Source organism: Phocoena sinus, chromosome 16 (assembly GCF_008692025.1).
Source record: "Phocoena sinus isolate mPhoSin1 chromosome 16, mPhoSin1.pri, whole genome shotgun sequence".
NCBI classification, from domain to species: domain Eukaryota; kingdom Metazoa; phylum Chordata; class Mammalia; order Artiodactyla; family Phocoenidae; genus Phocoena; species Phocoena sinus.
The window spans coordinates 60,530,610-60,555,417 of NC_045778.1; the positions used below are offsets into that span (position 1 = coordinate 60,530,610).

Sequence of the window (24,808 nt, forward strand, 5' to 3'; positions counted from 1 at the left end):
TTACAGGTCTTTTGCTAGGTGCATAGTATCTTGTACTGTTTGCATAAGTCTGAGCTATGGAATTAATGACTCTTGGTCTTCATGGATTAGAGGCAGGCTGCAACTAGAGTTGGGTTGGTTCGCAGGCACTCACTTGGCAAATATTCGGTGTTCTATCATCCCAATGACATTTCTGGGTGGATGGAGGTGGGGGACCCAATACTTTCTTGAAGGAGAAAATTATTACTTTTTCATTTTCACTTGTTGACCTGCAGGCCATTGAAAAGTTGGAGCCTTTTTTTTTTTAAAATATTTATCTATTTGGCTGTGCCAGGTCTTAGTTGCGGCACATGGGATCTTTTAGTTATGGCATGTGAGATCTTTAGTTGCAGCATGCAAACTCTTAGTTGCGGCATGTGGGATCCAGTTCCTAGACCAGGGATTGAGCCCAGATCCCTTGCATTGGGAGCGTGGAGTCTTAGCCACTGGACCACCAGGGAAGTCCGAAAAGTTGGAGCCTTAATATTGTCTTGTCATCTCCCTTGTGATTTCAGGCATGGGTGAAAGCAGAATTCTTCCTGCATTTTTCCTTCTTGTGTTGACCTGGTTGTGATACCACCTGTCCTTCCTGTATGGGCTTGGAAGCTCTTGAAGACTTATTCTTCTTTCCTTTAATATGATTAACTTTGTGGCTCCCCATTGCATACTGTCCACAGTACATGGCATGCAGGGCCCTTCTCAGGTTGGCTCAGCTGTTTTACCAGCCTTACCTCCTGCTATTTCCTCCCTAATACTCTAACTCAGCCACATTGGATGCTCTGCTGTCCGGTCAACACACCAGGTACTTTATAGTTTACCTGCCTTTGTTCACACAAGCCTGACCATTGACTGCTCTCTCCCCAGCACATACCTCTCCATTTTAGAAATAACTGTCAACTGCGAAAACCCTGACTGATTTTTCCCTCTAAACCCCAGGAAGAAATATGACCTCTTTCCTGTTCTCCCATGTCCTTCTTCACACAGTAGAGAGCATTTCCACACCGTAGTGTAGTTGGTTATATTTGTCATCTTCGATGGGTGGTGAATCCCTCACGTCTTACTCATTTTCTGTATTTGACTTGGAACTATTGTGTGGTGATAGCAAAGGGGGCAAAAGCTTTGAATCAAAAGATCTAGGATGGAATTTCAACTCTGCTACTTATTAGCTGTGTGACCTTGGTCAAGTTGATTTGCTTTTCTTTGTCTCTGTAATTGCATTTGTGAAATGGGGATAAGAGTACTGAGGCAAAATACCTAATATCAGGCCAGGGATATTGTAAGCCACAAATATACTTGTGGACTTGAAGCAAATGTGTCCTTTGATGAGGGGAATTTTCCTTCTGAAAATTACCAGTTCATAGCATGCTTTCCCCATCACTCTTAGGATTTCCATGTAGCCTCAGGAGCCTCAAGATCTGAGTTCTCCCAGGAAGTCTTGCTAACAACTGCAGTCCTCTGACCTCCTGTAGCATCAATTCACTGTCTGTGTGATAATAAAGATCCTGGAACATTATTGCCTGGACTTGTTAATATTTGCATAATACTTATATATCTTATCTTCTCATCTAGACTGTAATCGTCTTAAGAGTAGGATCTATATATCTTTTTATACTATAACATCTCTTCTGTTCCATCAAGATGTTTTATATGATAGACCCTTGGTTGCTATCTTTATTAATTTAAGTGTTGCTTGTAATAGGCTTTATCTCTGCAGTTGATATGCTGGTGGTGTTAGGACTGTTATAGGAGCTGGTACATACAGAGCTGCCCTCACCCAACCCCCCACCATGCTGCTCCCCACATCCTTCTCTGTACTATTTGTGAATTTTCCCCATGTTTAGCTGGTAAGAGAACTGCTGCTGAATACCAATGAGGTCCCTGCTATACTTATATAGAAAAATGATGGAAATCCCTCAAGGGCACAACTCATAGAATAAAACATGATCACCTTAATGTGCACTGTTGTTTCTTTACAGGCTGTGTGTGTGTGTGTGTGTGTGTGTGTATGAAGCTTGCTTTGCTTGTGAGGATGATCAAACCATGCTAAATGAAACATCACAGGGAAGTATAAGAAGCACACTGTCCATCTAAATCTGGGCCCTGCCGTCCTGGTTTGTGCTGTTACAGAGCGAAATTGGTCTTTCACTCTTTGTCAGGCTGAGCTGCAGAAGCTGAGACAACAAGCATTGGAGACCAAACACTTCATTGAAAAGCAGGAAGCCGAAGAGAGAAAACTCCTGCGAATCATTGCCGAGGCTGATGGGGAGAGGCTGAGACAGAAGAAGGAGTTAGACCAGGTAAGAACATCTCCTCACCAGACCTGCAGACCTTATCAGCAGACACAACTGATTGATGCAACTCTTCACAAAGCCTCATTCTTTTCCAAGCTCTTCCCTTCAGTCTCTCAGAAGAACAGCCCCAGAGGCCCACCTTCTGTTGATTAATTATGAAATATTCATTCATTTATTCAGCTCCTATTTATGAGCACTTACTGTGTGTCAGCCACTCCTCTAGGCTCTGGGGAATACACTGACCAACAAGAAAATAAGGTCCCTGTCCTCAGGGAGCTTACATTCCAGCATAATATAATTGCCCGTGTGTAATTACAGTGAATAATTACATAATTTGGGGGTTAGAAACTTAAATGCTTTCAGAGATCTGGCAGGTTAAGAAAAAGAGACATTGGCTAATGCAAGACAGTAAGGAATAGTAGAACTTGGCAAGAGTTAGCTCACCCTAGAGGCATTCAAATTTAAACACTTAAAATGTGTTGGAGAAAACCAACCAAGCAAACAGGCATGGGCCAAGGATTATTGTATTATTATTATTATGGATTATTTGTTGTACCCTTTCCAACAAGGCTGCCAACTCTCATGGGAGGAGTCCAGTGTTGGTTGTCTAGCAGGCTATTTCCAGGGCCTCACCCACTGGGTGCCTAGCACATGTGGCCATTGGATGGGTGTTCATTGACAGACTGAATGCTGCTGCCATGATGAAACGTGGGACTTTTTGTCCCCTGGTGGCCGTGCCCTTCCCTACCTTTCTAGGTCATCAGCGAGAGAGATATCCTTGGGTCACAGCTAGTCCGGCGCAATGATGAGTTGGCTTTGCTCTACGAGAAGATCAAGATCCAGCAGTCCGTGCTGAATAAAGGCGAGAGCCAGTACAACCAGAGGTTGGAGGACATGAGAATCCTCAAACTTGAGATCAAGAAGCTTCGCTGGGAAAAGGGGATTCTTGCCAGGAGTGTGGCTAATGTTGACGAACTCAGGTAATAGAAGACCCCCTGGGAGCTGAGCACACAGCACTCTGTGGGGAGCTCCTGAAATGACCTTGTGTTCCTCCTGTTGGTCATTGAAGGTCTTTATCAAGTTGCATAAAATAATTTTTTTAATGTTGAAATGATTAGCAGATAATGAGAACAACTTTTCCATAATCCAGAATCTATATCGTGCCCATTCTATGTCACAAAAAATGAACTGGTTTCCTTTCAGGGGAACATGAGCAAGTGCAAAAGGATTTTTTGAAAACTTTATTCTGGATTTAGAAAAAGAAATTTCAAGTCAAATCATAACCACAAACTAGTTACAACTCAGAAAAAAATTCCCCCAGTGAGCTTTTTAGAATTTCTTTAATAAGGCAGTATGCAAGAAATGGAGCATCAATATTTAAATTGAATCCTGGTAACGTCTGCACGTCTTTTTCTTGGAATAACATGCAGAATGAAAAGAGGGGAAAAATTTAATTTTACACTGTTTGAAAACTGTTTCCTTAGAAGGCGGCCAGATTTTGCATCTCACTCTTGCTTTATCATCTGCGGCTTTCATTTGAGCTTAGTGTGCCTTCTCTTTGCTTTAAATCTTACATTACACAAGATCTACTTTCCCTTTGGGAAAACATCACCATATTTCATATAGGCAATTGCAGGAAACCACATAATAGGTCTGGTGTTTTCACAGTAGCTATCTTATTCTCCACAGACTTGTAGATGAACAGTATCCTTGGCCACCTTGGGACAAGGACACAGTTTGGATCTACTTCTTAAATTAATTGAATTAGATAGTTTTGATATTTAAATGCAGTGAATATGGTCAGGAAGAGCAAGGGAAGTTGCCACCATCTTGGACAGATCAATACTCTATTTTTTCTTTTAAAGAGTTGCTCATATTTCAGACGATGAAAGTAGTACAGATACATTGTAGAAAACATGGGGCATGCAGAAAAATTATGAAGACGTGATTAGAAAATCTCTCATAAGTTTACTATCCAGAGATGCTACCATTGACATTTTGGAGACAAATGGGTTCATTCTAAGTAGCTATCGAATGATCTCCAGGACCATCACTAAACTTGCCAGCCATGTGTTATTTTTATTATATATGCAAAGGACCAAATTCTACCCATTCTCAGTCAACATTGCTGGTTTGTTGATAATAGATTTTACCTTTCTTTATAATAGGAAGACAATAAAAATATTGGAGGCAAGCAGGCATGAATTCCAATCTCAGACTTGTCACCTACAAGCTGTGTGACCTTGGGCAAATCACTTATCTGAGCTTAAGGCTTGCAGTTAAAATTAAACACGAAAAGGACCGTAATATGCCGAGCACAGAGTCTGGTACAAAAGAAGTCATCAATAATAGTAGCTAATAGTCTTGCCCTTTGCTGCTGATGACACTCTAGAAAATCGTAGTGTCAAAAATATGGTTTTAATTCTAAGCAGCTTGAGCTCCCTGTTGAGTGAACATTATGCAGTTACTTCTAATGGTTTGTCTTGCTAATGAGGGGAAGTTGTGTTATTGGTTTAAATGAAGCAATTAAGTAAAAGAGATGGCTTAGTATTAGTAATCTGCTCACACTCAGCAGATGAGGACAGATAATTATATCCTCTTGCCCGTGTCAACGCGAGTGCTTGCCTCTTCTCCACCTCCCAGCAGAGCTTCTCTTTCAATAGGGTGGCAGTCAGCTCACTGGATACTGTGGATGGCTGTAGCACGTTACCTATTAACTGGAGATTCCTACAGATTTTAGAAGTATGTTTGAGCCAGAGCTAGTTCTTCGGGACTTTTTCAGCCATCTGTGTAGTTGTGGAACATGAGAGAAAAGATCACTTCTAATTTGGTGTTTTTCAATGCTGGCTGCACATTAGAATTACCAGCAGGACTTAAAAAATCTATGAAACCCGAGCTGCATGCTAGACCCATTAAAGCAGAATCCCTTTGGGGGTTGGGTCCAGGCAAAGGTATGTTGTTCCCCAGGTTCCCCAAGTTCCCCAGGTGATTCCAGTATGCCATCAGGGTGGTGATGCACTGCCCTAATTGATGTCAGGTTCTCACCTGAGCCTCAATCTCTTGCATTCAGATGCCATACCTCATGGTGGAATGTGGCTTGTTTTCTTCTGCTACTGTAGGAGACATTTAGACACACTGAACAATATATTGAAATCCTCATAATTTACCTCCTCCCTCTTCTTTCCATATACTTCTAAAATTCCTTGGGTATCCAGAATCATAATTCTGAAGCTCTGGTACTGTTTTTTTGTAAAGCTAAAGCTGAAGTCTGCACTCTGCAGGAATTGACATCATCTGTGTCTTGCGCTGATTAGGAGGCTAGTCTCAGTGGTCCTGAAGTCTCTCTGATCCCAGCTTTTTGTATAAGATGTAGTGGGCACATAAAGGATATTCAAATGGGTGCAGAACTTCTTTGCAAAAGAAACTTTGTCTTATTCAGGCAGGAGCTTTTTCACACGCAAAGGGAATTCCTGAAGGAGAGGACAAGATGCCGAGCCCTGGAGGAGGAGCTGGAGAACCCCATGAATGTGCACAGATGGAGAAAGCTCGAGGTAACATTCGGGGGAGCCTTCCTCCCACCCCCAAACCTCCTTCTAACCTGCTTGTCTTCTTACCTAAAGCACAATAAGAAGCATGTTTTTATTTAATGCTATGCCATTGTCACCTAAAATCCAAGGCTAGATCAAATGTAAATTGGATTGTTCCAGATTTGGGTTTTGCTTTTAAAAGTCTTGGACAAAATCCTTTCTGCCTAAAGAAGACCCAGTGAAAGCTGTGAACTGGCCTCACCAGTTGACATTGATTGTTATTATTTTTTGTTGTTGTTTAAGCAGTTTTTGGTCAACCAGCTATTTTGCGGCTACCTGTTTGTCTTGGATGGCTAATTGCCTTCAGCTGCGCTGGCTACCAGCGTCTTCGCCATCTTTCAATTGGCCCTTGCACCCTTTTATTTCCCAAAGAAAATAGGGCTTTTGTGAACTTGCCCTCTTTTCAAAGAACTAGCATTGTGTTAGTCAAACTCCTTCTTTTAGGATCTGGGAACACAGCCAAAGTCCCATTGGTAGGTGACGGATAATAAACCTCATATTTTATTTTATGACCTCCTGATAGACATTTCCACCAGCAGATAACAGTAACAGACAAGCTCTGCTTATTCAAGAAAAAAATGCCCATCTCCTTTAGTTGTACCCAGCAATGTGGGTGCCAGAAGGGGCTTTGACTAAGTGAACAATTAGGGTGTTGGGAGAATAGAAGTATGGGATATAAGAAAGAGCAGGGCAAGGGGGAAAACAGCCAAGTAGGTTTTCGTTTTCTATTTTCACTTTTTCCTTTAAATGAAGAAAGCATTAAGGATAACGCATTATAAATTGTTATGTAAACGTGAGGCCTGAGTTTTAACGACATCCAGTCTTGCCAAGTGAATGTGTGCCAAACCTACTTCCAAAATATGGATATCGGTTGGCACTGCTTAGTATTTCTTAAGCAAAGTCATAGTCAATGGAATATCTCCCCCCACCTCTTTTGGACCCTCATTTATTCCTCTTCAAATGCCAAGAGTGGAGTAGCTTACTAAATAACAATAACATGGATGCGTTTGGGGAAGTGGAGCTGAAAATTTAATTAAATTAAATTAATTTATTTATTTTTGCGGTAGCTTTGGTTGTTGAACAACTTTTTTTTTTTAATTGGAGTCCAGTTGATTAACAACGTTGTGTTAGTTTCAGGTGTACAGCAAAGTGATTCAGTTGTACATATACATGTATCTATACTTTTTCTAAGGAGCTGAAAATTTTTAATTCAGTTACTGTCACATTAGTTTATTCCATGTGTTTTCAAGCAGATCTTTAAAGTTTCCAATTCCATGTCAATGTCTATTAAAAAAATTAGAAAATAGAGACTCTGGGAGGTAGTTGAAAATATTTAGCTGCTAGATTAATTCAGAATGTCAGTACAGTTGAAAGTAAAGCTTTGGTTCAACGTCTAGAGGACAAATTATCAATATGTAGCTGTAGATCTTGTTTGCATTGTACACAGATAGCTACTGAAGGCGCATCAGAGCCTTACGGATTGATAATGCCGTTTGAGAGCTAAATGCCATGGTCCTGTTCTGCTGCCAATTATTAGCAGATGTCCACATCCTAGAAACTTTCCCCATCATAGGCTGTAATGAATCTTCTTGTTGACAATTATGAAAGGAGAATCCTGAAACCGAATGAATTAGGGAACCCTGTCTCATTCCTATGGAAACAGAAATGATGGTAGGGAAAACCTCAGAGCATAGTAATTAAGAAGCCCAGGCTTTGGAGCCAGGCATATCTGGGCTTGAATCCAGCTCTGACCTTTATCGGTGTGTGTAAATGACCTCCTCTGAGCCTCAGTTGCCTTACCTGTAAAAGGGGAAGATAATACTGTCTAGTAGGGCTGTCATGTGACTAAAATTTGATAATGTATGAAAAACACTTAGCATAGTGTCCAGATGGCGGCAGAGAACCAGGTATCTGGCCCAGGAGCTACCGTTATTGCCGCTGTTGTTATTATTTCCCCTGGTGGAATAAACATACTCACTTTCCATTTATTGGCTAACTAGAGCCAAACATCAGTCTGTTTTGATGAGTGTCTCATCTGTTGTACTTTTTTTTGTTTGTTTGTTTTGCGGTACGCGGGCCTCTCACCGCTGTGGCCTCTCCCGTTGCGGAGCACAGGCTCCGGACGCGCAGGCTCAGCGGCCATGGCTCACGGGCCCAGCCCCTCCGCGGCACGTGGGATCCTCCTGGACCGAGGCACGAACCCGTGTCCCCTGCATCGGCAGGCGGACTCTCAACCACTGCGCCACCAGGGAAGCCCCTGTTGTACTTTTTATTTTTATTTTTTTGGTTCTAATTCTTTCTGTATTGGGTCTACATCTTTGCAATAGATTTTAACAGAACAATAATTATTTTACATAGGGACCTCAGTGCTTTGAAACTGATAATTTCAGCTACTTTATTTTGCTCCCCTTGAGTAGGCCAGTGACCCCAGTACCTTTGAGCTGATACAGAAAATTCATACCCTGCAGAAGCGTCTCATCAGCAAGACAGAAGAGGTGGTTGAAAAAGAGCTGCTCCTTCAGGTAGCATTTCCATTGTCTGTACTCATTGAACAAGTATATTTTCTTAGCACCATCATCTCCAGGACAATGTTTTCAGAATTAGTTATTTGGCAGTGTTGCATGCCCCAATTTTAACTGTAGATGGCAACAGGGACTCACACACAGAGAACAAACAACCTGATTGTTTGTTGGTCTTTTATGCTGCCATCACTGATATTTCAAGAATTCTAGAAAATTAAGTTCAAGGCTACATTTACTGCGTTGGGTAATGTGAGCTCCCCGCTGCTCTGCAGTTTTATTCGTTAGATTCTTTTAAATACTTTTCTTCATATCTTCATATAATGTGAAATGCCATGATTTTGACTTTGAAAACTAGCTTTCACATAGAGCGCAAATGTCCTCTTGAAGGTTTGTGAGAGTGAAATGGAAGGAAAGGTATCTTTTTGAGGATTTTATGCAGTAAGTTATTCTGGAGCAATTAACAATGGTAGCAGCCTTGTGGGCCTGTATCTTTGCAAGTGCCAGTTGTCACCACCATCATTTCCTTCATCACCATTAGCATCATCGTGCCAGATACTGTGCTGGTGTCTTTATCTCCTCATCTCAATTCCTCTTCACAGTTCTGGGGTTGGGGGTTGTCATCCCCAATCAGCGGATGAGGAAGATGAACCTCAGGAGTTTGGTGTGGATAAAGAATATAAACTCTGGTGTTAGGTGGCCTGGGTTGGAATCGTGCCTCTGCCAATCTGTAGCTGTGTGAGGTTAACTTCTCTGCACCTGAGGTTCTTGATCTGTATTATGGGACAATATAGAACCTATGAAAAGGGATGTTGTTGGGACATTAAGAGTGTGCAAGACTAATGGCTCAGGATCTCCATCTTTGACATCATACATTGTCCTATTTCGTGCACTCACACAGATGCTCCTGGGCTGCCTGGGTCCTAACTCCCCAGATGTGGGGAGAGAGCTCCTATACTTTGCTCTTGGCCCATATCCCTGATTTCTGAGGGCACTCTAGTGTGGGGAAAGCCTGTGATTCTCCTGGGTAATAAAATTAACCAGCACTAGGTAGAGAATTCTAGAATATAAGGCTACTTGTCCCCAGTAGTGTAACCATTTAACTTCAGTAGCTCCCTACGAAACTGCGTAATTCAGTGAAAGGAAGAGCATGGCTTCACTCTACAGGCAGCACAGAAACTAGCAGGTAATTGTGCCAAAAGAATTCATGTATCCCCCTTCATTTTAGCTGCCCTCAGTCATAGTCTCAGGTTTCATCACTCTCGTTCAATCCCCACACGGGGAAAGCATGACACCTCAATGTCCTCGGTCACCGTTTATCATGTACCAACAACAGTAGCTCCCTCTTTTGCCTGGGCCCTCCGTGTGGCTGGCCTCATAGAAGGTCTGTGTCTCTGTTCATTGTTTTCTCTACAGTCAGTGAAATCTGAACATGGGATGTGTGTTGGATGACATTAAGAAATTAGTGTTGATTATATAAGGTGTAGTAGGAGTGTTATGGTTATGTTTTGTAAAAAAAAAAAAAAAAAAGCCTTTTTATAAGAGAGATGTATTGAAGTATTTACAAATGAAATGATACATAGTCTGGGGTTTATTTTAGAATTTTCCAGCAAAGAAATGAAGAAAGGGGGAAGGAATCGGAGACACATGGTTATGGAGATGGGGGATCGATGAAATAAAATTGGCAAAATGTTAAAAATAAAAGGCATGTTGAAAGGAGGATTGAAAGAGCTTAGCATTATGCTTGGCAAATAAATGACCAATTATTCTTATTATTTCTAATTCCAAAGCCCATAATATTAACCATACATTGGGTTCATTCTGTTCTTTTTCTACCTGGTTAAGGTTGGTGCTCAGCTCATTAATGTTCAGCCTACTTTGCTAATATAACTAAGCATTTACAGGTACAAAATGTCCTTGAAAAACTTTCATTTCTTCCTGCAGGTTTTGAAACGTGGTATCTTCATTTTCATCTAGTCCTAAATATTTTCTATTTTCAAAATTATTTCTATTTTGAGAGTAAGTCTTAAAAAATATCCACTGTTTCTCCTATGATAATTAAAAGTACAAATTTAAATTTCTAAAATATAGTTATTTAAGTTATCTTTTAGTTATTGATTTCTCACTTTTTGCATTGTGATCTGTATTATACTGGTTCTTTGGAATTCATTGAGACTTGTTTTGTGACCGGCTAAATAGTCAGTTTTATTTATTTATTTTTTAACCAGCTTTTAGTTTTATTGATGTTTGCTATTGTTTTCTTTGTTTCTATTTCATTTATTTCTGCTCTGATATTTATGATTTCTTTCCTTCTGCTAACTTTGGATTCTGTTTGTTCTTCTTTCTCTAGTTCCTTTAGGTTTAAGGTTAGATTGTTGGAGATTTTTCTTGTTTCCTGAGGTAGGCTTGTATAGCTCTAAACTTCCCTCTTAGAACTGCTTTTGCTGCATCCCATAGGTTTTGGATTGTGGCGTTTTCATTGTCATTTGTCTCTAGGTATTTTTTGATTTCCTCTTTGATTTCTTCAGTGATCTCTTGGTTATTTAGTAATATATTGTTTAGCTTCCATGTGTTAGTGTTTTTTACGTTTTTTTCCCTGTAATTGATTTCTAATCTCATAGCACTGTGGTCAGAAAAGATGCTTGATATGATTTCAGTTTTCTTAAATTTACTGAGGCTTGATTTGTGACCCAAGATGTGACTTATCCTGGAGAATGTTCCGTGCGCACTTGAGAAGAAAGTGTAATCTGCTGTTTTTGGATGGAATGTCCTACAAATATCAATAAACTCTATTTGGTCTGTTGTGTCATTTAAAGCTTGTGTTTCTTAATTAATTTTCTGTTTGGAAGATCTGTCCATTGGTGTAAGAGAGGTGTTAAGGTCCCCCAGTATTATTGTGTTACTGTGGATTTCCTCTTTTATAGCTGTTAGCAGTTGCCTTATGTATTGAGGTGCTCCTATGTTGGATGCATATATATTTATAATTGTTATATCTTCTTCTTGGATTGATCCCTTGATCATTATGTAGTGTCCTTCCTTGTCTCTTGTAACATTCTTTATTTTAAAGTCTATTTTATCTGATATGAGTATTGCTACTCCAGGTATCTTTTGACTTACATTTGCATGGAATATCTTTTTCCATCCCCTCACTTTCAGTCTGAATGTGTCCCTAGGTCTGACGTGGGTCTCTTGTAGACAGCATACATGTGGGTCTTGTTTTTATATCCATTCAGCAAGCCTGTGTCTTTTGGTTGGAGCATTTAATCCATTCACATTTAAGGTAATTATCAATAGGCATGTTCCTATTACCATTTTCTTAATTGTTTTGGGTTTGTTTTTGTAGGTCCTTGTCTTCTCTTGTGTTTCCCACTTAGAGAAGCTCCTTTAGCATTTGTTGTAGAGCTGGTTTGGTGGTGCTGAATTCTCTTAGCTTTTGCTTGTCTGTAAAGCTTTTGATTTCTCCATCGAGTCTGAATGAGATCCTTGCCGGGTAGAGTAATCTTGGTTGTAGGTTCTTCCCTTTCATCACTTTAAGTATATCATGCCACTCCCTTCTGGCTTGTAGAGTTTCTGCTGAGAAATCAGCTGTTAACCTTATGGGAGTTCCCTTGTATGTTATTTTTCGTTTTTCCCTTGCTGCTTTCCATAATTTTTCTTTGTCTTTAATTTTTGCCAATTTGATTACTGTGTGTCTCTGTGTGTTTCTCCTTGGGTTTATCCTGTATAGGACTCTCTGAGCTTCCTGGACTTGGGTGGCTATTTCCTTTCCTATGTTAGGGAAGTTTTTGACTATAATCTCTTCAAATATTTTCTCCGGTCCTTTCTCTCTCTCTTCTCCTTCTGGGACCTGTATCATGTGAATGTTGTTGTGTTTAATGTTGTCCCAGAGGTTTCTTAGACTGTCTTCATTTCTTTTCATTCTTTTTTCTTTATTCTGTTCTGCAGCAGTGAATTCCACCATTCTGTCTTCTGGGTCACTTATCCGTTCTTCTGCCTTACTTATTCTGCTATTGATTCCTTCTAGTGTATTTTTCATTTCAGTTATTGTGTTGTTCATCTCTGTTTGTTTGTTCTTTAATTCTTCTAGATCTTTGTTAAACCTTTCTTGCATCTTCTCGATCTTTGCCTCCATTCATTTTTCGAGGTCCTGGGTCATCTTCACTATCATTATTCTGAATTCTTTTTCTGGAAGGTTGCCTATCTCCACTTCATTTAGTTGTTTTTCTGGGGTTTTATCTTGTTCCTTCATCTGGCACATAGCCCTCTGCCTTTTCATCTTGTCTGTCTTTCTGTGAATGTGGTTTTTGTTCCACAGGCTGCAGAATTGTAGTTCTTCTTGCTTCTGCTGATAGTCAGTTTTTATAACCAATGCCTAGGTGCTTGAAAAAGATATGTATTCTCCAAATGTTAAAGATTCGGGAGTCTATATGATGTTCGTCAGACCAACCTTGTTAATTGCATTGTCCAAATCTATACCTTTCCTAATTTTTTTGTCTACCTAATTACAGAAAAAAAGTTTGGAGATTTGTCTATCTTTCCTTGTAGTTTTTGGCCTTAAGTACATTTTAGATTATGTTCACAAGGTGAGGAAAAGGTTATAGTTAATACTTCTTCCTGTTGAATTGTTCCTTTAATATTATGCAAGAACCCTCCTTAATCCTTAATGCTTTTACTTGTAAAATTGTGTGATATTAATATAGCTTTACCAGTTTTTTTTGCATCATTTTTCTGTACTTTTAAACTTTTGGTGTCCTTATATTTCAGTGAGTCTCTTGTAATAAAAAAACAAACCTAATCTGATATCTTTGTTTTTTGACTTGTGTGTTTAGTCTGTTTATATTTATTGATAATTTTAGGGTTATTTCTACTTCTTATTTTCTATTATTTACCCTGATTTTTTTTTTTAATGCTCAAAAATAGTGTGTTCCTGCTTTCTGTTGGACTGAGTTTTCTTTATTCCCTCTTTTTCCCTCCACCACTCACTTCTCTCTCCTCATTGCTCCCTATTCTCCTTTTCCTGGTGTATTTATTTATTTTTGCTGAATAGTACCACTGCTCAGTGTAATTCTGTCTCTCTCTGATTTCCTTAAAAGTTTAACATGCATAGTTGACATCAAGTCTAAACAAATGTAAAGTTGATCAATATCCTTATCCTTCTTACAAACAGTGCAGGGACTTGGAATGTTTTAACTCCAATTACCTCCTACAGTCGTCCCAGTATTAGTCATCATCATCAGTATTTTATAGAGTCTATGAATTATTTATTCAGATTCACCAGAATATTTACCAGTTCTTTTGTTTTCTGTTTTTTCACCTCTCCAGTTTCTTACCTCTAGGTTCCATTTCCTTCTTCTTGAAGTGCATCCTTTCATAGTTCTTAAAATGACAAATTTTTCAATGACTAATACTGTCTTTTGCTTGTCTGAAAATGTATTTATTTTGGCCTTACTTGTAAATGGTTAAGTTGAAACCGTTTTCTACTTGTACTTTGAAGATGTTAGTCCTCTGTGTTAGCTTTTTTTTTTTTTTTTTTTTTTTGTTGTACGCGGGCCTCTCACTGTTGTGGCCTCTCCCGTTGTGGAGCACAGGCTCCGGACACACAAGCTCAGCGGCCATGACTCATGGGCCCAGCCGCTCTGCGGCATGTGGGATCTTCCCGGACTGGGGCACGAACCCGTGTCCCCTGCATCGGCAGGCAGACTCTCAACCACTGCGCCACCAGGGAAGCCCTGTGTTAGCTTTTAATGATGTTATTGAGGAGTCTGCTGTCAGTCTAATTATTATTGCTCCTTTTTAAGTATCCTGCCCTTTCTTTGTTTGATTGTTAGAGTTTCTCTTTGTCCTTCATGTTCTGGAATTTCAGCACAATGCATTTGGTATGAATTTAGTTTTAATTACTATGCTTAGGACTCATTGTGTTTCCTGAATCTGAGGATTCCTGTTGTTAAAAAATAAAATTCAACTGAGTAAATTTTAAAGATATTATTGGATTTTTCCAACAATTCATGAATTGGGCAACATTCCATCTAGCAATTAGAAAGGAACTCTAAAGAGCTGTACAAAATGGAAAACTTTTATAGGCAGAAGGGGGCAGGACAAGGAAGTTACTAGCAAAGAGTGAGTTGTCTCAGGCAAGGTCACCTTCCTTTGGGGTACAGCAGGGGTCTGTCAGGCAGATTTCCTCACTGACCAGGAATGACCAGTGCTGACTGGGTAATTTCAGACTGACCAGTTGAGATTACATTTCTCGGAAAGGCTGAAATTGCAGTTGGGTTAGGCATTAAGTCTCAGTTTGTTGATGTGGGCTTAACGCAAGTGACTGCATTTTGGGCCTTTTGTCTCTTTTTTTTAACACTGTGTCTTTGAATAATCTCTCCTTTATCTTTCTATTTTCACTCCTTCTGGAACTCTTATTAGATGTATGTTGGACTTCTTCCCATTCTTTTTTTCTTGTCTACTGACTTCTTTGATATTTTTCTTCTCTTTATTTATTGTGTTACATTTTCTCAGCTTTATCTTCTTGTTCACTAAGTCTCTCTTGAGGTGTGCTTATCTGCTAATAGCCAATCCATCGAGATTTTATTTTCAGTAATTTAATTTTTATTTTCTAGAGATTCTTTTTCACATATGACTGGTCTTTGTTGATAGTATCTTGATCTTTTATGTTTTTATTCCTTTCTTTATGTCTTCAATTAATGGAAACATTTATTTTAGAGTCTTTATCTGATTGTTTTATTATTTGAAGGTCTTGGAGGTCTTTCCTATTGTTTACTGTGACTGCTGACTTTCATTCATGGTGGACTTTTTCCATTTGTGTTGGATTTTGGATTATGAACTCATTTTCAGAAAGGCTTTATTTATGGAACTTGGAAATGGTCCAGGTTAAGGGTATGTCCTTTCATTTGTTTCTGTCGGATGCTGTAAGACATATCACTTGCTTAGGATAATTTTTTATGTTAAATTCTCGTTTTGGGGCTTTCTAGACTACCTGGTTGATGTATATTAGAACTCTAAACTCTTGTGATAGAAGACCCATGGATACAAATTCTCAGGGTAGGCATTTTTTTCCCCATGCAGAACCCAGGAGAGATAGTTGGATTTCCTTGTGGTCTTCCTGTCCCAGTGGGTGAATTTCTCTTTGTTGTCTCTTTACACTGAGGCTGTAACTCTTTTAAGTTCCTAACTCTATCTACCCACTTCACGCAGGCTCAGTACCTCATCTTTTATCCTCTTATGGCCGTTAAACTCCAAGCCCCTTGTTCAGCGAGTCCAGCCATTTGTCCCAGTCAGCCCCCAAGGGAGAGCTGCAGTTCCTATTTACTGCTCTAATACGCAGTTCACCCTTTGATTTTGACATTTGAGGATCAAACTACTTGCAAACTCCATTTTGTGATTAAAAGAATGTGTTGTTTTGTTGAGCAAGTCTAATGCTTTGTGGACTTTAGTTTTCAGGTTATTTAGTATGCCATAAACAGAAATTTCTTGTTTGTTCTAATCCCTAGTTTTCTCATCCATAAACTGGGACAATAAGTACCCACCCAGAGAATTGAGTGGAAGTGCACATACAGGTTGACCAGAGTGTTTAGTTATCACTAACATTATGGTGATGATTGTTAATATTATTAACCAAAAAGCATTTTTTTCCAGGTCTCCAAAGTTTAATATCCTGCTTCACTCCCCTTTGTCCAGTTTCTCATTTCACCTCTCTTTTGGGTGGTTGGGCTGCCCTGGGTCTGCTGTGAGTTTTCTTCCAGAGCTTGCGCATCTGCTGACAAGCAAGCCTTGGTATCTTGGTGAAACACCGGGTGCTCCACGGGGTTTGACAGTTTCTCAATTTCATCTGTTTTATTAAATTATTAGAGAAGTTCTCTAAACTCACAACAGAACATTTTGCAATTAGGAAGATTTTTGGTGGAATTCTTAGTATCAGAACATTTTTTAAATGATTGTTTAATCTGTTACATGGTGCTGAAGAGCCCCTATTATTTCCCAGCAGCAGATGTAATGGAAGTTTATTTGCCCCCAATAGACTGAGTTCTTTGAGGAAAGGCACTTGTTAATTAATCCTTCTAACCCCAATGCCTGATACAGGACCAGGCATATAATAAGTGCTCAGTAAAGACGGACAGGCTCTTTGCCTGGGCAACTCCTGTTCACCCTTTAGACCTGAGACTAAATGCTCGCTCCTCAGGGGTCCCTCTTAGGTCTCTAGGTTAGGTTTCTTGGTACACGTTCCCATACCTTGACTTTGCTTTCCTACCACTGTCACACTTGAAATTAATGAAATACTTGCAATTGTGTGCTTAGTGACTTTCCTGCTAGACCATAAGCTTCACAAAGGCAGTTCCCATGTCTATCACAATGATTATTTCATCCCTCGCAAATATTTATTTAGTGACTGATTAAATGTTGCAAGAACGGTGGTCCTTCAATAAGTGACGTGTCCCACAGTCATTTGAGTTCTGTCTTTGAGCTCTGAGACGTTATGGGAATTATTGTTCCTGTTGCCTCTGCATTTCTGTTATTAACTTCTAACTTTGCAGGAGCCTGGAATTTACTGTGGTTTACAATGTTGTGTTAGTTTCTGCTATATAACAAAGTGAATGAGCTATATGTATACATATATCCCCATGTCCCCTCCCTCTTGTGTCTCCCTCCCACCCTCCCTATCCCACACGGAGCTGATCTCCCTGTGCTATGCGGCTGCTTCCCACTAGTTACCTATTTTACATTTGGTAGTGTATATGTGTCAATGCCACTCTCTCACTTTGTCCCAGCTTTCCCTCCCCCCCGCCCCATGTCCTCAAGTCCATTCTCTATGTCTGTGTCTTTATTCCTGTCCTGCCCCTAGGTTCTTCAGAACCTTTTTTTTTTTTTAGATTCCATATATATGTGTTAGCATATGGTATTTGTTTTTCTCTTTCTGACTGACTTCACTCTGTATGACAGACTGTAGGTCCATCCGCCTCACTACAAATAACTCAATTTCATTTCTTTTTATGGCTGAGTAGTATGGAAAGCTGCTGCTTCTTGGCATCTGGGTCCTGCCCTTTCAAGGTGAACTTTCTCTCTAATTTAATTTTATGACTGGATGCAAGTTGGTTTACTTAACTGTAAAATGGCTTGAATGATAAGAGGGTTTGGATGGATCTGTGCAAATTATTAGCTGTGCAGGGAGAGCAAACCTCATAGAGCACATTTTTAGATAATCCTTTGGTAAGATCTTCATTTTTCTTGATCTTCTGGTTGTCTTACATTTATTGAATGTTTACAAAGGGTTAGACCTTGTTCTGAATGCTTTGTGTATGTATTATGTCATTTAATCATTGTCGCACCCCAATGAGATAAGAGCTATTATCTTTCCCTTCACAGGCAGGAAACATGAGGCACAGAAAAGTTTAGAGACTTGTCCCCAAGGCTACACGTCTGGCATTTGGTGGAGTTTTGAGTCTAACTGTGGCAGTCTGGCTCCATGGAAAACTAGGTCACTGATTTGATTCATCTGCAGACCACGTTGGTCATTAATGGGGAAAGGTCTCATTTCTCACTGCATCTAGAGCCTTGTCACTCTAAGCGTGGTCCTAGGACCAGTGGCATTGGCATCACCTGACAGCTTTTTAGAAATGCAGAATCTCAGGACCTCCCCAGGCCTTAATAAATCATAACCAGCATTATAACAAAATCCCTAGGCATTCAGGATACTGGTTCAGACAGAGAAGCACCGAGGCCCCTTTCTTAGCTCCAAAGCAAGACCCATGGTTCAGGAAGGAACCCCACGACTCTTGGTTACTACATGCATGGCCTTGCCTAGTAATCTAATCTTCTTATACTTTGGCCTCCTTCTCTGAAACTTGGAGCTCGTCGTCTTATCAGCATCCTTTTGTTGTTGTGAAGATGAAGGGAAAGAACTGCATAGAGAGCTTAGCAGATGCCGGGGGGCTTGAGAATTGGCCAGTGCTCAAGAAATATTGTTATAGCTCCTCCTCCATATTTGTGGGTTCCATATCCATGGATTCAACCGACTGCAGATCAAAAATATTTTTAAAAATTCCAGAAAGTTCCAAAAAGCGAAAGTTGAATTTGCCACATGCTGGCAACTATTTACGTAGCATTCACATTGTATTAGGTGTTATAAGTAATCTAGAGACTAAAGTATATGGAAGGATGTGTGTAGGTTAGGTGCAAATACTGTGGCATTTTATATAAGGGAATTGAGCATCCGTGGATTTTGGTATCTGTGTGGGGTCCTGGAACCAACCTCCCATGGATACCAAGGGATGACTGTATTTCTGGGTTGCAGCATACTAACCTGACACTTCGGTCCTCAGCTCTTGAATTCCAAGGACTGAGATCTGGGAGGAAACTGACAAATGAGTGCACCCAGGGTTTGAGGCATGTTTTAGGACCCCATAAACTCTTGAAGGCTACTGATGTTAGTATGAAAAGTCTGGAATGTTTCTTTGTTAATAGAGGATCCTTGATCCTGTTTGATAGTAGCCTGGATGCATTTGGCAGAAGCTGCGGAGCGTTTTGAAGAGTGGAGGAAAATGACAGTGACAGCTCACACTTACTGCCTGCTGCGAGCACGCGCAGCAACTCTGTGCGAAAACATTTTGCTTTCATTGTATCCATAGGAAACCCAGTTGAGGTTGAGGCTGTTATTGTTTCCATTTTACAGAGGAGGAAACTGAGGCTAGGAAACAAAACTTGCCCAAGATTTTATGGCTAAGAAATTTCAGAGCTACAATTATAAACCAGGGTTTAGTAAGCTATGGCCTGCAGTGGGCCATACCTGGCTCACCGCCTGTTTTTATATGGCCCGCAGTAAGGATAGTATTTACATATTTAAGGGATTAGAAAAAAATCAAAAGAATAATATTTTGTGACATGTAAAAATGATATGAAATTCAAATTTCAGTGTCCACAAATCAAGCTTTCTTGGTGCACAGCCACGCCTATCCACTCATCTATTGTACATGACTCCTTTTATGTTGCAACAGCAGAGTTGAGTAGTTGTGACAGAGACTGTGTGGCCCACAAAGTCCATAGGACTTACTGTCTGGCCTTTTATAGGAAGGGTTTCCTGCCTCCTCTTTGAAACCTTTGTCACTGAAATCCAGAACAGAGCCTCTCACCACTGTTCTATGGTGCCTCCTCATAAAGCCACTAAGCATCCCATTTACACGACCACTTTCTCTCCCAAATTCCAAAGTAATTATAAAATTATTAATGCACTGCCTTAAGATATGGAAGGTGAATTCTAACATCATGTCCCAGTTGCTGGTGGTGTGATGGACACCAACCACAATTCTTGCCCATTGTGTTCGAGGATAGCTAAGTGACCATGCTCCCCAAACAGAGCTGAAGTGGTTGAAGATGTTCCCTCCCTAGAGAGACAGAGGGACTGAAAGGCACAGTGTAAGCTGAAGCTGTTGACTAGAAGCCCGTCTGCAGGCTTTTGTTCTGGTCTAAAATCAAAGTGAAGAAGAATGAGGTGAGAGGGGGATTACCTCCTGGAGAGCCTTGCTGTCCTCACCAGAGAATATATAATGTGTTGGGACTGGTGGTGGTGGCTTCTTCCCCAGCATGTTCCTGGTGGGCTGCTGCTACCCTGCCACCTCTTCCAGGAATCCCAGAGGATTCCTGCTGTCCTGCACATGCTCTTCCATGTCAGGGAGGATGGAAGGAGCAATTGGAGATGGGTTGTTAAAAAACAAGCTGCTAATGCTGGCCCAACACACATCCATGTGGGCGGCCTGCGGGGCACCATATACCTCTATCCACCTGGTCTGTCTTAGTCAGCCTCAGTGTGAGCGCTTAGAGAGGGTGGCACCTCACTCATGATCTTAGAGCACCACAGCAACCATTAGTGTCTGATGGGCACATTATCAAAGTGCCTTCCATGTATTGTATCTCAGTCATTCCCAAATGTTCGACTGGGGATTGGGAAACTCTGTATGTTTCCAAACAAATATTCTTTGGTTTGTAATGAAAGAGCACAATGTGTAGCATAAAGCCAATTTTACTTTTTAGTTTTGGGGACCTCTCTTTTTCCCTTGTCCTTTCTTGCCTTTGGAGATGTAGGATGTTATTTTTTGAAATGGCATTCTCTTATTTTTTTGTGCATTCCTTTCTTTTTTTAAATTAATTTTTATTGGAGTATAGTTACTTTACAATGTTGTGTTAGTTTCTACTGTACAGCAAGATGAATCAGCTATACATATACATATATCCCCTCTGTTTTGGATTTCCTTCCCATTTAGGTCACCCCAGTGCGTTAAGTAGAGTTCCCTGTACTATACAGTATGTTCTCATCAGTTATCTATTTTATACATAGTATCAATACTGTATATATGTCAATCCCAATCTCCCAATTCCTCCCACCCCCCTCATTCCCCCTTGGTACCCATAGCATTCCCACAGCTGACTGGTGGGCTAGACCTTTGATTTGGTTAGGAAGGGTTTTGTTCATGTTATGTGATTTGAAACAAGTGGTTTTGAAAGGGGCTGTCTTGATCGACTTCCTTCTCTTCACCCCTATTTTCATCCCAGTATTGAGTTAGGGTTGAGGCATTTTAAAGTGTCAGAAATCCAGGGCAAAGCAGGCCTGATTCCAGAGGTTTCATTATCAAAGAACAGACAGACAGTAAGTCTGAGGTAGATATGGAGGCTCTTCCCTCTCCTCATGGGAACACCTTCTATACCCACGAGAAGAAAGGAACTTCTGCCCAACTTCCCACCCATTTCTCCAGCCCCTTCCAAGACTCCTTGCCCTCCCCACCCTCATCCCCCCAAGACCAGAAAGGGAGTCATTGCTCATCTGATTGGTCACAGCCTGAAACCTGGGCCACTTATTGCTGGTGGGCCAGGTCGTCATATGTTAAATAGCTCCTGCCCCTGTGCTGAAGCTCTCTTGCTCTTCCAGTTTCTGTGTCAGAGGTCAGCAGGCCAGGGCAAGATCCACCATGTCCACCGTCCACCCTAACTCCTCTGTATCTTGAGAGAGAGAGAGAGAGAGATGGATGAGAGAGAGATGAAATCTCTTGGTCCCAACAATTATCCAGCCCAATGGACAAGAGAAGCCTTTCATGGCAGATGGTGTGGGTGATATCAGATAGAAAAGCATAGTGATTAAGAGCTCAGACTCTTGAGCAAATCAGATGTGTGAGTCCAAGGTTACTCATAATACTGTGTGACCCCAACCAAGTTACTTTACTTCCCTAAGCCTCAGTTCTTGATTTGTAAAATACAGGTTATAATAATACCTTTCATATGAGGTTTTTGTGTAGATTAATCAAGATCATTTGTATCAAGCACATAGCCTCATGCTTGCACTGAATGAATGTTAGCTGCTATTATCATAGATTGCCCATTGGATGTAGATTTTAGAAGGATTCCCAAACTAGTAGCTTATAAATGGCTTAGTATAACAACTCAGCATTTCATAGGCAAACTCACTTTTGGGAATAATTACATAGACCCACACATTCTTAGGGAAGCCTCTCATGTTCTCTCTGTGGTGACTGGAGCATTAACTGGTGTGCTCATGAAATAGGTTCTGAGATGACATTGGTATCAGATAGCTTTTGCTGTATAACAAACCAATCCAAAACGTAGTGGCTTAAAACAAAGTCATTTATTAGATTTTGATCCTATCAGTTGGCCATTTAGGCTGGGCTCAGCCAGCCAGTTTTTCTATTGGGCTTGTCTGGACTCACTTGTGTTTCTGCAGGCAGCTGGCAGGCTGCTAGGGGCTGGTTGACTTAGACGGTGTGTAATTCACATGTATGGTGCTGGTGCTGGCACTTGACTGGAGTGATGGGAGTGACAGACCACATGTGTCCACTAGGCTAGCCCAGGTTTATTCTCCTGATGTCAGTCTCAGGGTTTCCAAGAGCAGCAAGAAAGGACAAGCCCCAACATGCAAGTGCTTTTTGAGCCTCCATTTGTGTCACACTTGCTAATGTTCCATTGACCAAAGCAAGTAACATGGCCAAGCCCAGAGTGAATGTGGAAGAGGACTAAGATTGTGAGACATGCAGCCATTATTGCAACAGTAATACCACAGTCTCCTTTCTTCTGTGGATCTGAGGGGAAGTACTTTGCACTTAAGCATTCGAGTGGTATAAGAGCTCTTTTTTTAATCCTTTGTCAGATATGGTATTTTAATATGCTTGGCATCTGGTCGCTCTCCTTGGATTTTGTTGCTGACATGTTTTTCTTTTCTTTAATCTTTTATTCTCTTTATTTGGGAAATTATAGTTTGCTGAAGGACATAGTTCTTTTTATAGGAGAAACAGCTGTGATGTCATAACTGAGCACGTTTCCTTAGGGATATGCATTTATCCCCATGCATTTGGAAACATGACCCATAATCCACTTGTTTATTTCTATTTTGGTCTTTGACTTCATATTGAATAAGAGCAAATATGTGAACCAAAAATATGTAAGTTGATAAATTAACCTTTTAAAAATGTTATTTACTATTTTCTTTTGATTTCTAGTTATTGAGCTCTAATAGATGAGGGAATGTTTAAAAAAATTATTTTATAAGGGCCAGTTTGAATAGAGTTTCACAAAACCAAGTGATAAGCAGAATAACGTGGGGTTTTGGCGTCAGAAACTATTCAAGTTTTTTTTTTTTGAGAGCAGTGTTTAAACAGGATATTTTTAATGCAAAAACAGATAGCAGTAATATGGCTAGTAACTGAAAATGGAACTAAATAGATTACTTAGAGTTCAAACAAAACATTCTCAATAAAGAATTTCTCAGTGGAACATTTAGGTTCTTATTGAATCTGTGCATAATTATATCTTACTCCCCAAACGAAACAGATTTCCAGTGATAAATGTTTCTGGACAGCAGCAAGATTCAATTCAGTTCATTTCAAGATGCAGATTTACTTGTGAAATTAGAAGAAAATAGTTGCCAACGATAACCTGGGGGAGTCCTATTTTTAGCTGCTATGTTTCACCCAGAAATATCTCAGAGTTAGAGGTGCTTCTCACAAGGATGAGAAAAAACTGCAGCTGGAGCAGAAATTAATTTGTATTTGTAGTTCAGACACCTACTGAATCCTTAATCTGTTTTTTATTTATGATTTTAGGGGAATTTATAGAATCGTTTAGATTGGAAGAAATCTCTAGTTGGTCATCAAGTTCCCTCTCCTTATAATGGCAGCACTGATTTTTATTATCCTTAAAGCAGCTCTGATAGATCGGTGTCAAGTCTGGCTCATGTTTCATGCATCTAAAAATGTGTATTCCCTACCCTGAGTATATTTAATGTGTAGGAGACAGACCGGGAGCTGCCTATATGCCCAGGAGACCTCTTCTCAGTTCCTGACACACAGTCTTCTCTGGAACAGATGCCAAATATGTAGCATATTAAGCATTATATTGATGCCATCAAATCCAGTTTGCTTCAGGCTTCTGAGAGCTGGAAACATTTTTCCCAATGTGTACAGGGGCCCAGGTGTGCTCTCTGCTCTGACATAGTAACAGAAGGTCATTCCATCTTGGATCCTTTTGTCCTGCATACCTCCAGGGACCTGCCCTTTCCCCCCCACCTCACCCCACGCTGCCACCCCAGTTAAGAAAGCCTGCTTGGAAGACCAATTACGAGCCAAAAGGTGTTTTGGGGTATCTCTAATATCTGCAGAAGTTTGTGAGACACAAAGAAATGCAGGATGTGATCCTTACCTGCAAGACATTTCTATTTGAGAAGATTCCTGAGGTATATCTGGGAAGAAATGAGACTGGTCTCTGTGAGCAGCGTGTGAAAATCCAGATCATTACTTTATGGTTCCACTTAGTGAAGGGTACCCAATTATGCTTAATCACATTATACTGGATACTGACAAAAGTGAGCGCCCTGTTATGCAGTATAGATGCGGTCTAGGGCAGTATATAGTACGGTGTTTGCTGTTTAAAACAGCTGTAAGTGCCAAGGGGTAAGAGCAGGGGAGAGTAATAAGAACTGGCTCCCTCAAGGGCAAAGAAGATGTGATTGGGCTGGACTTTGATGTGTTAAGGTGACTCATCCAGCCATTACCTAAAAATATGAGTTGAGGAAGGATGGGATAGTGGTTGAGAATGCAGACCTAGTTTTTGAGTCCTCGTTTTACCAGTGGCTGACTTTGTGACCTTGGGTAAACAACTCACCCTCTCACAGCCCCAGTGACTCCAGTTGTAAAGTGGCGAGAGTAATAGTACCTGGTTGTTCGTGCTGTTGTGAGGATGAAATGAGGTAACTCATTCAAACTGCCCACGACAGAGCTGGACATGCGGGGTGGTAAGAGCTCACTGCGTGTGACGTTGGTGCTTCTGGGGTGGAAAAGGCACTGTGGAGACACAAGGGTGGGGTAATGGAAGGAGTTCCCGAAGGAGGCAT

The 24,808-nt window shown here is 40.5% G+C and overlaps 1 protein-coding gene across 1 annotated transcript in view; it reads left to right on the top strand.

Annotated features, from left to right (window-relative positions):
• Nucleotides 1–24,808, top strand: part of CFAP58 (cilia and flagella associated protein 58) — a 114,497-nt gene that overhangs the window by 40,620 nt on the left and 49,069 nt on the right. The window contains exons 12-15 of the mRNA XM_032607596.1: nucleotides 2,175–2,315; nucleotides 3,066–3,289; nucleotides 5,749–5,860; nucleotides 8,314–8,418. Of these exons, the coding sequence (XP_032463487.1) occupies nucleotides 2,175–2,315; nucleotides 3,066–3,289; nucleotides 5,749–5,860; nucleotides 8,314–8,418 (582 nt within the window). The remainder of the gene's footprint in view (nucleotides 1–2,174; nucleotides 2,316–3,065; nucleotides 3,290–5,748; nucleotides 5,861–8,313; nucleotides 8,419–24,808) is intronic.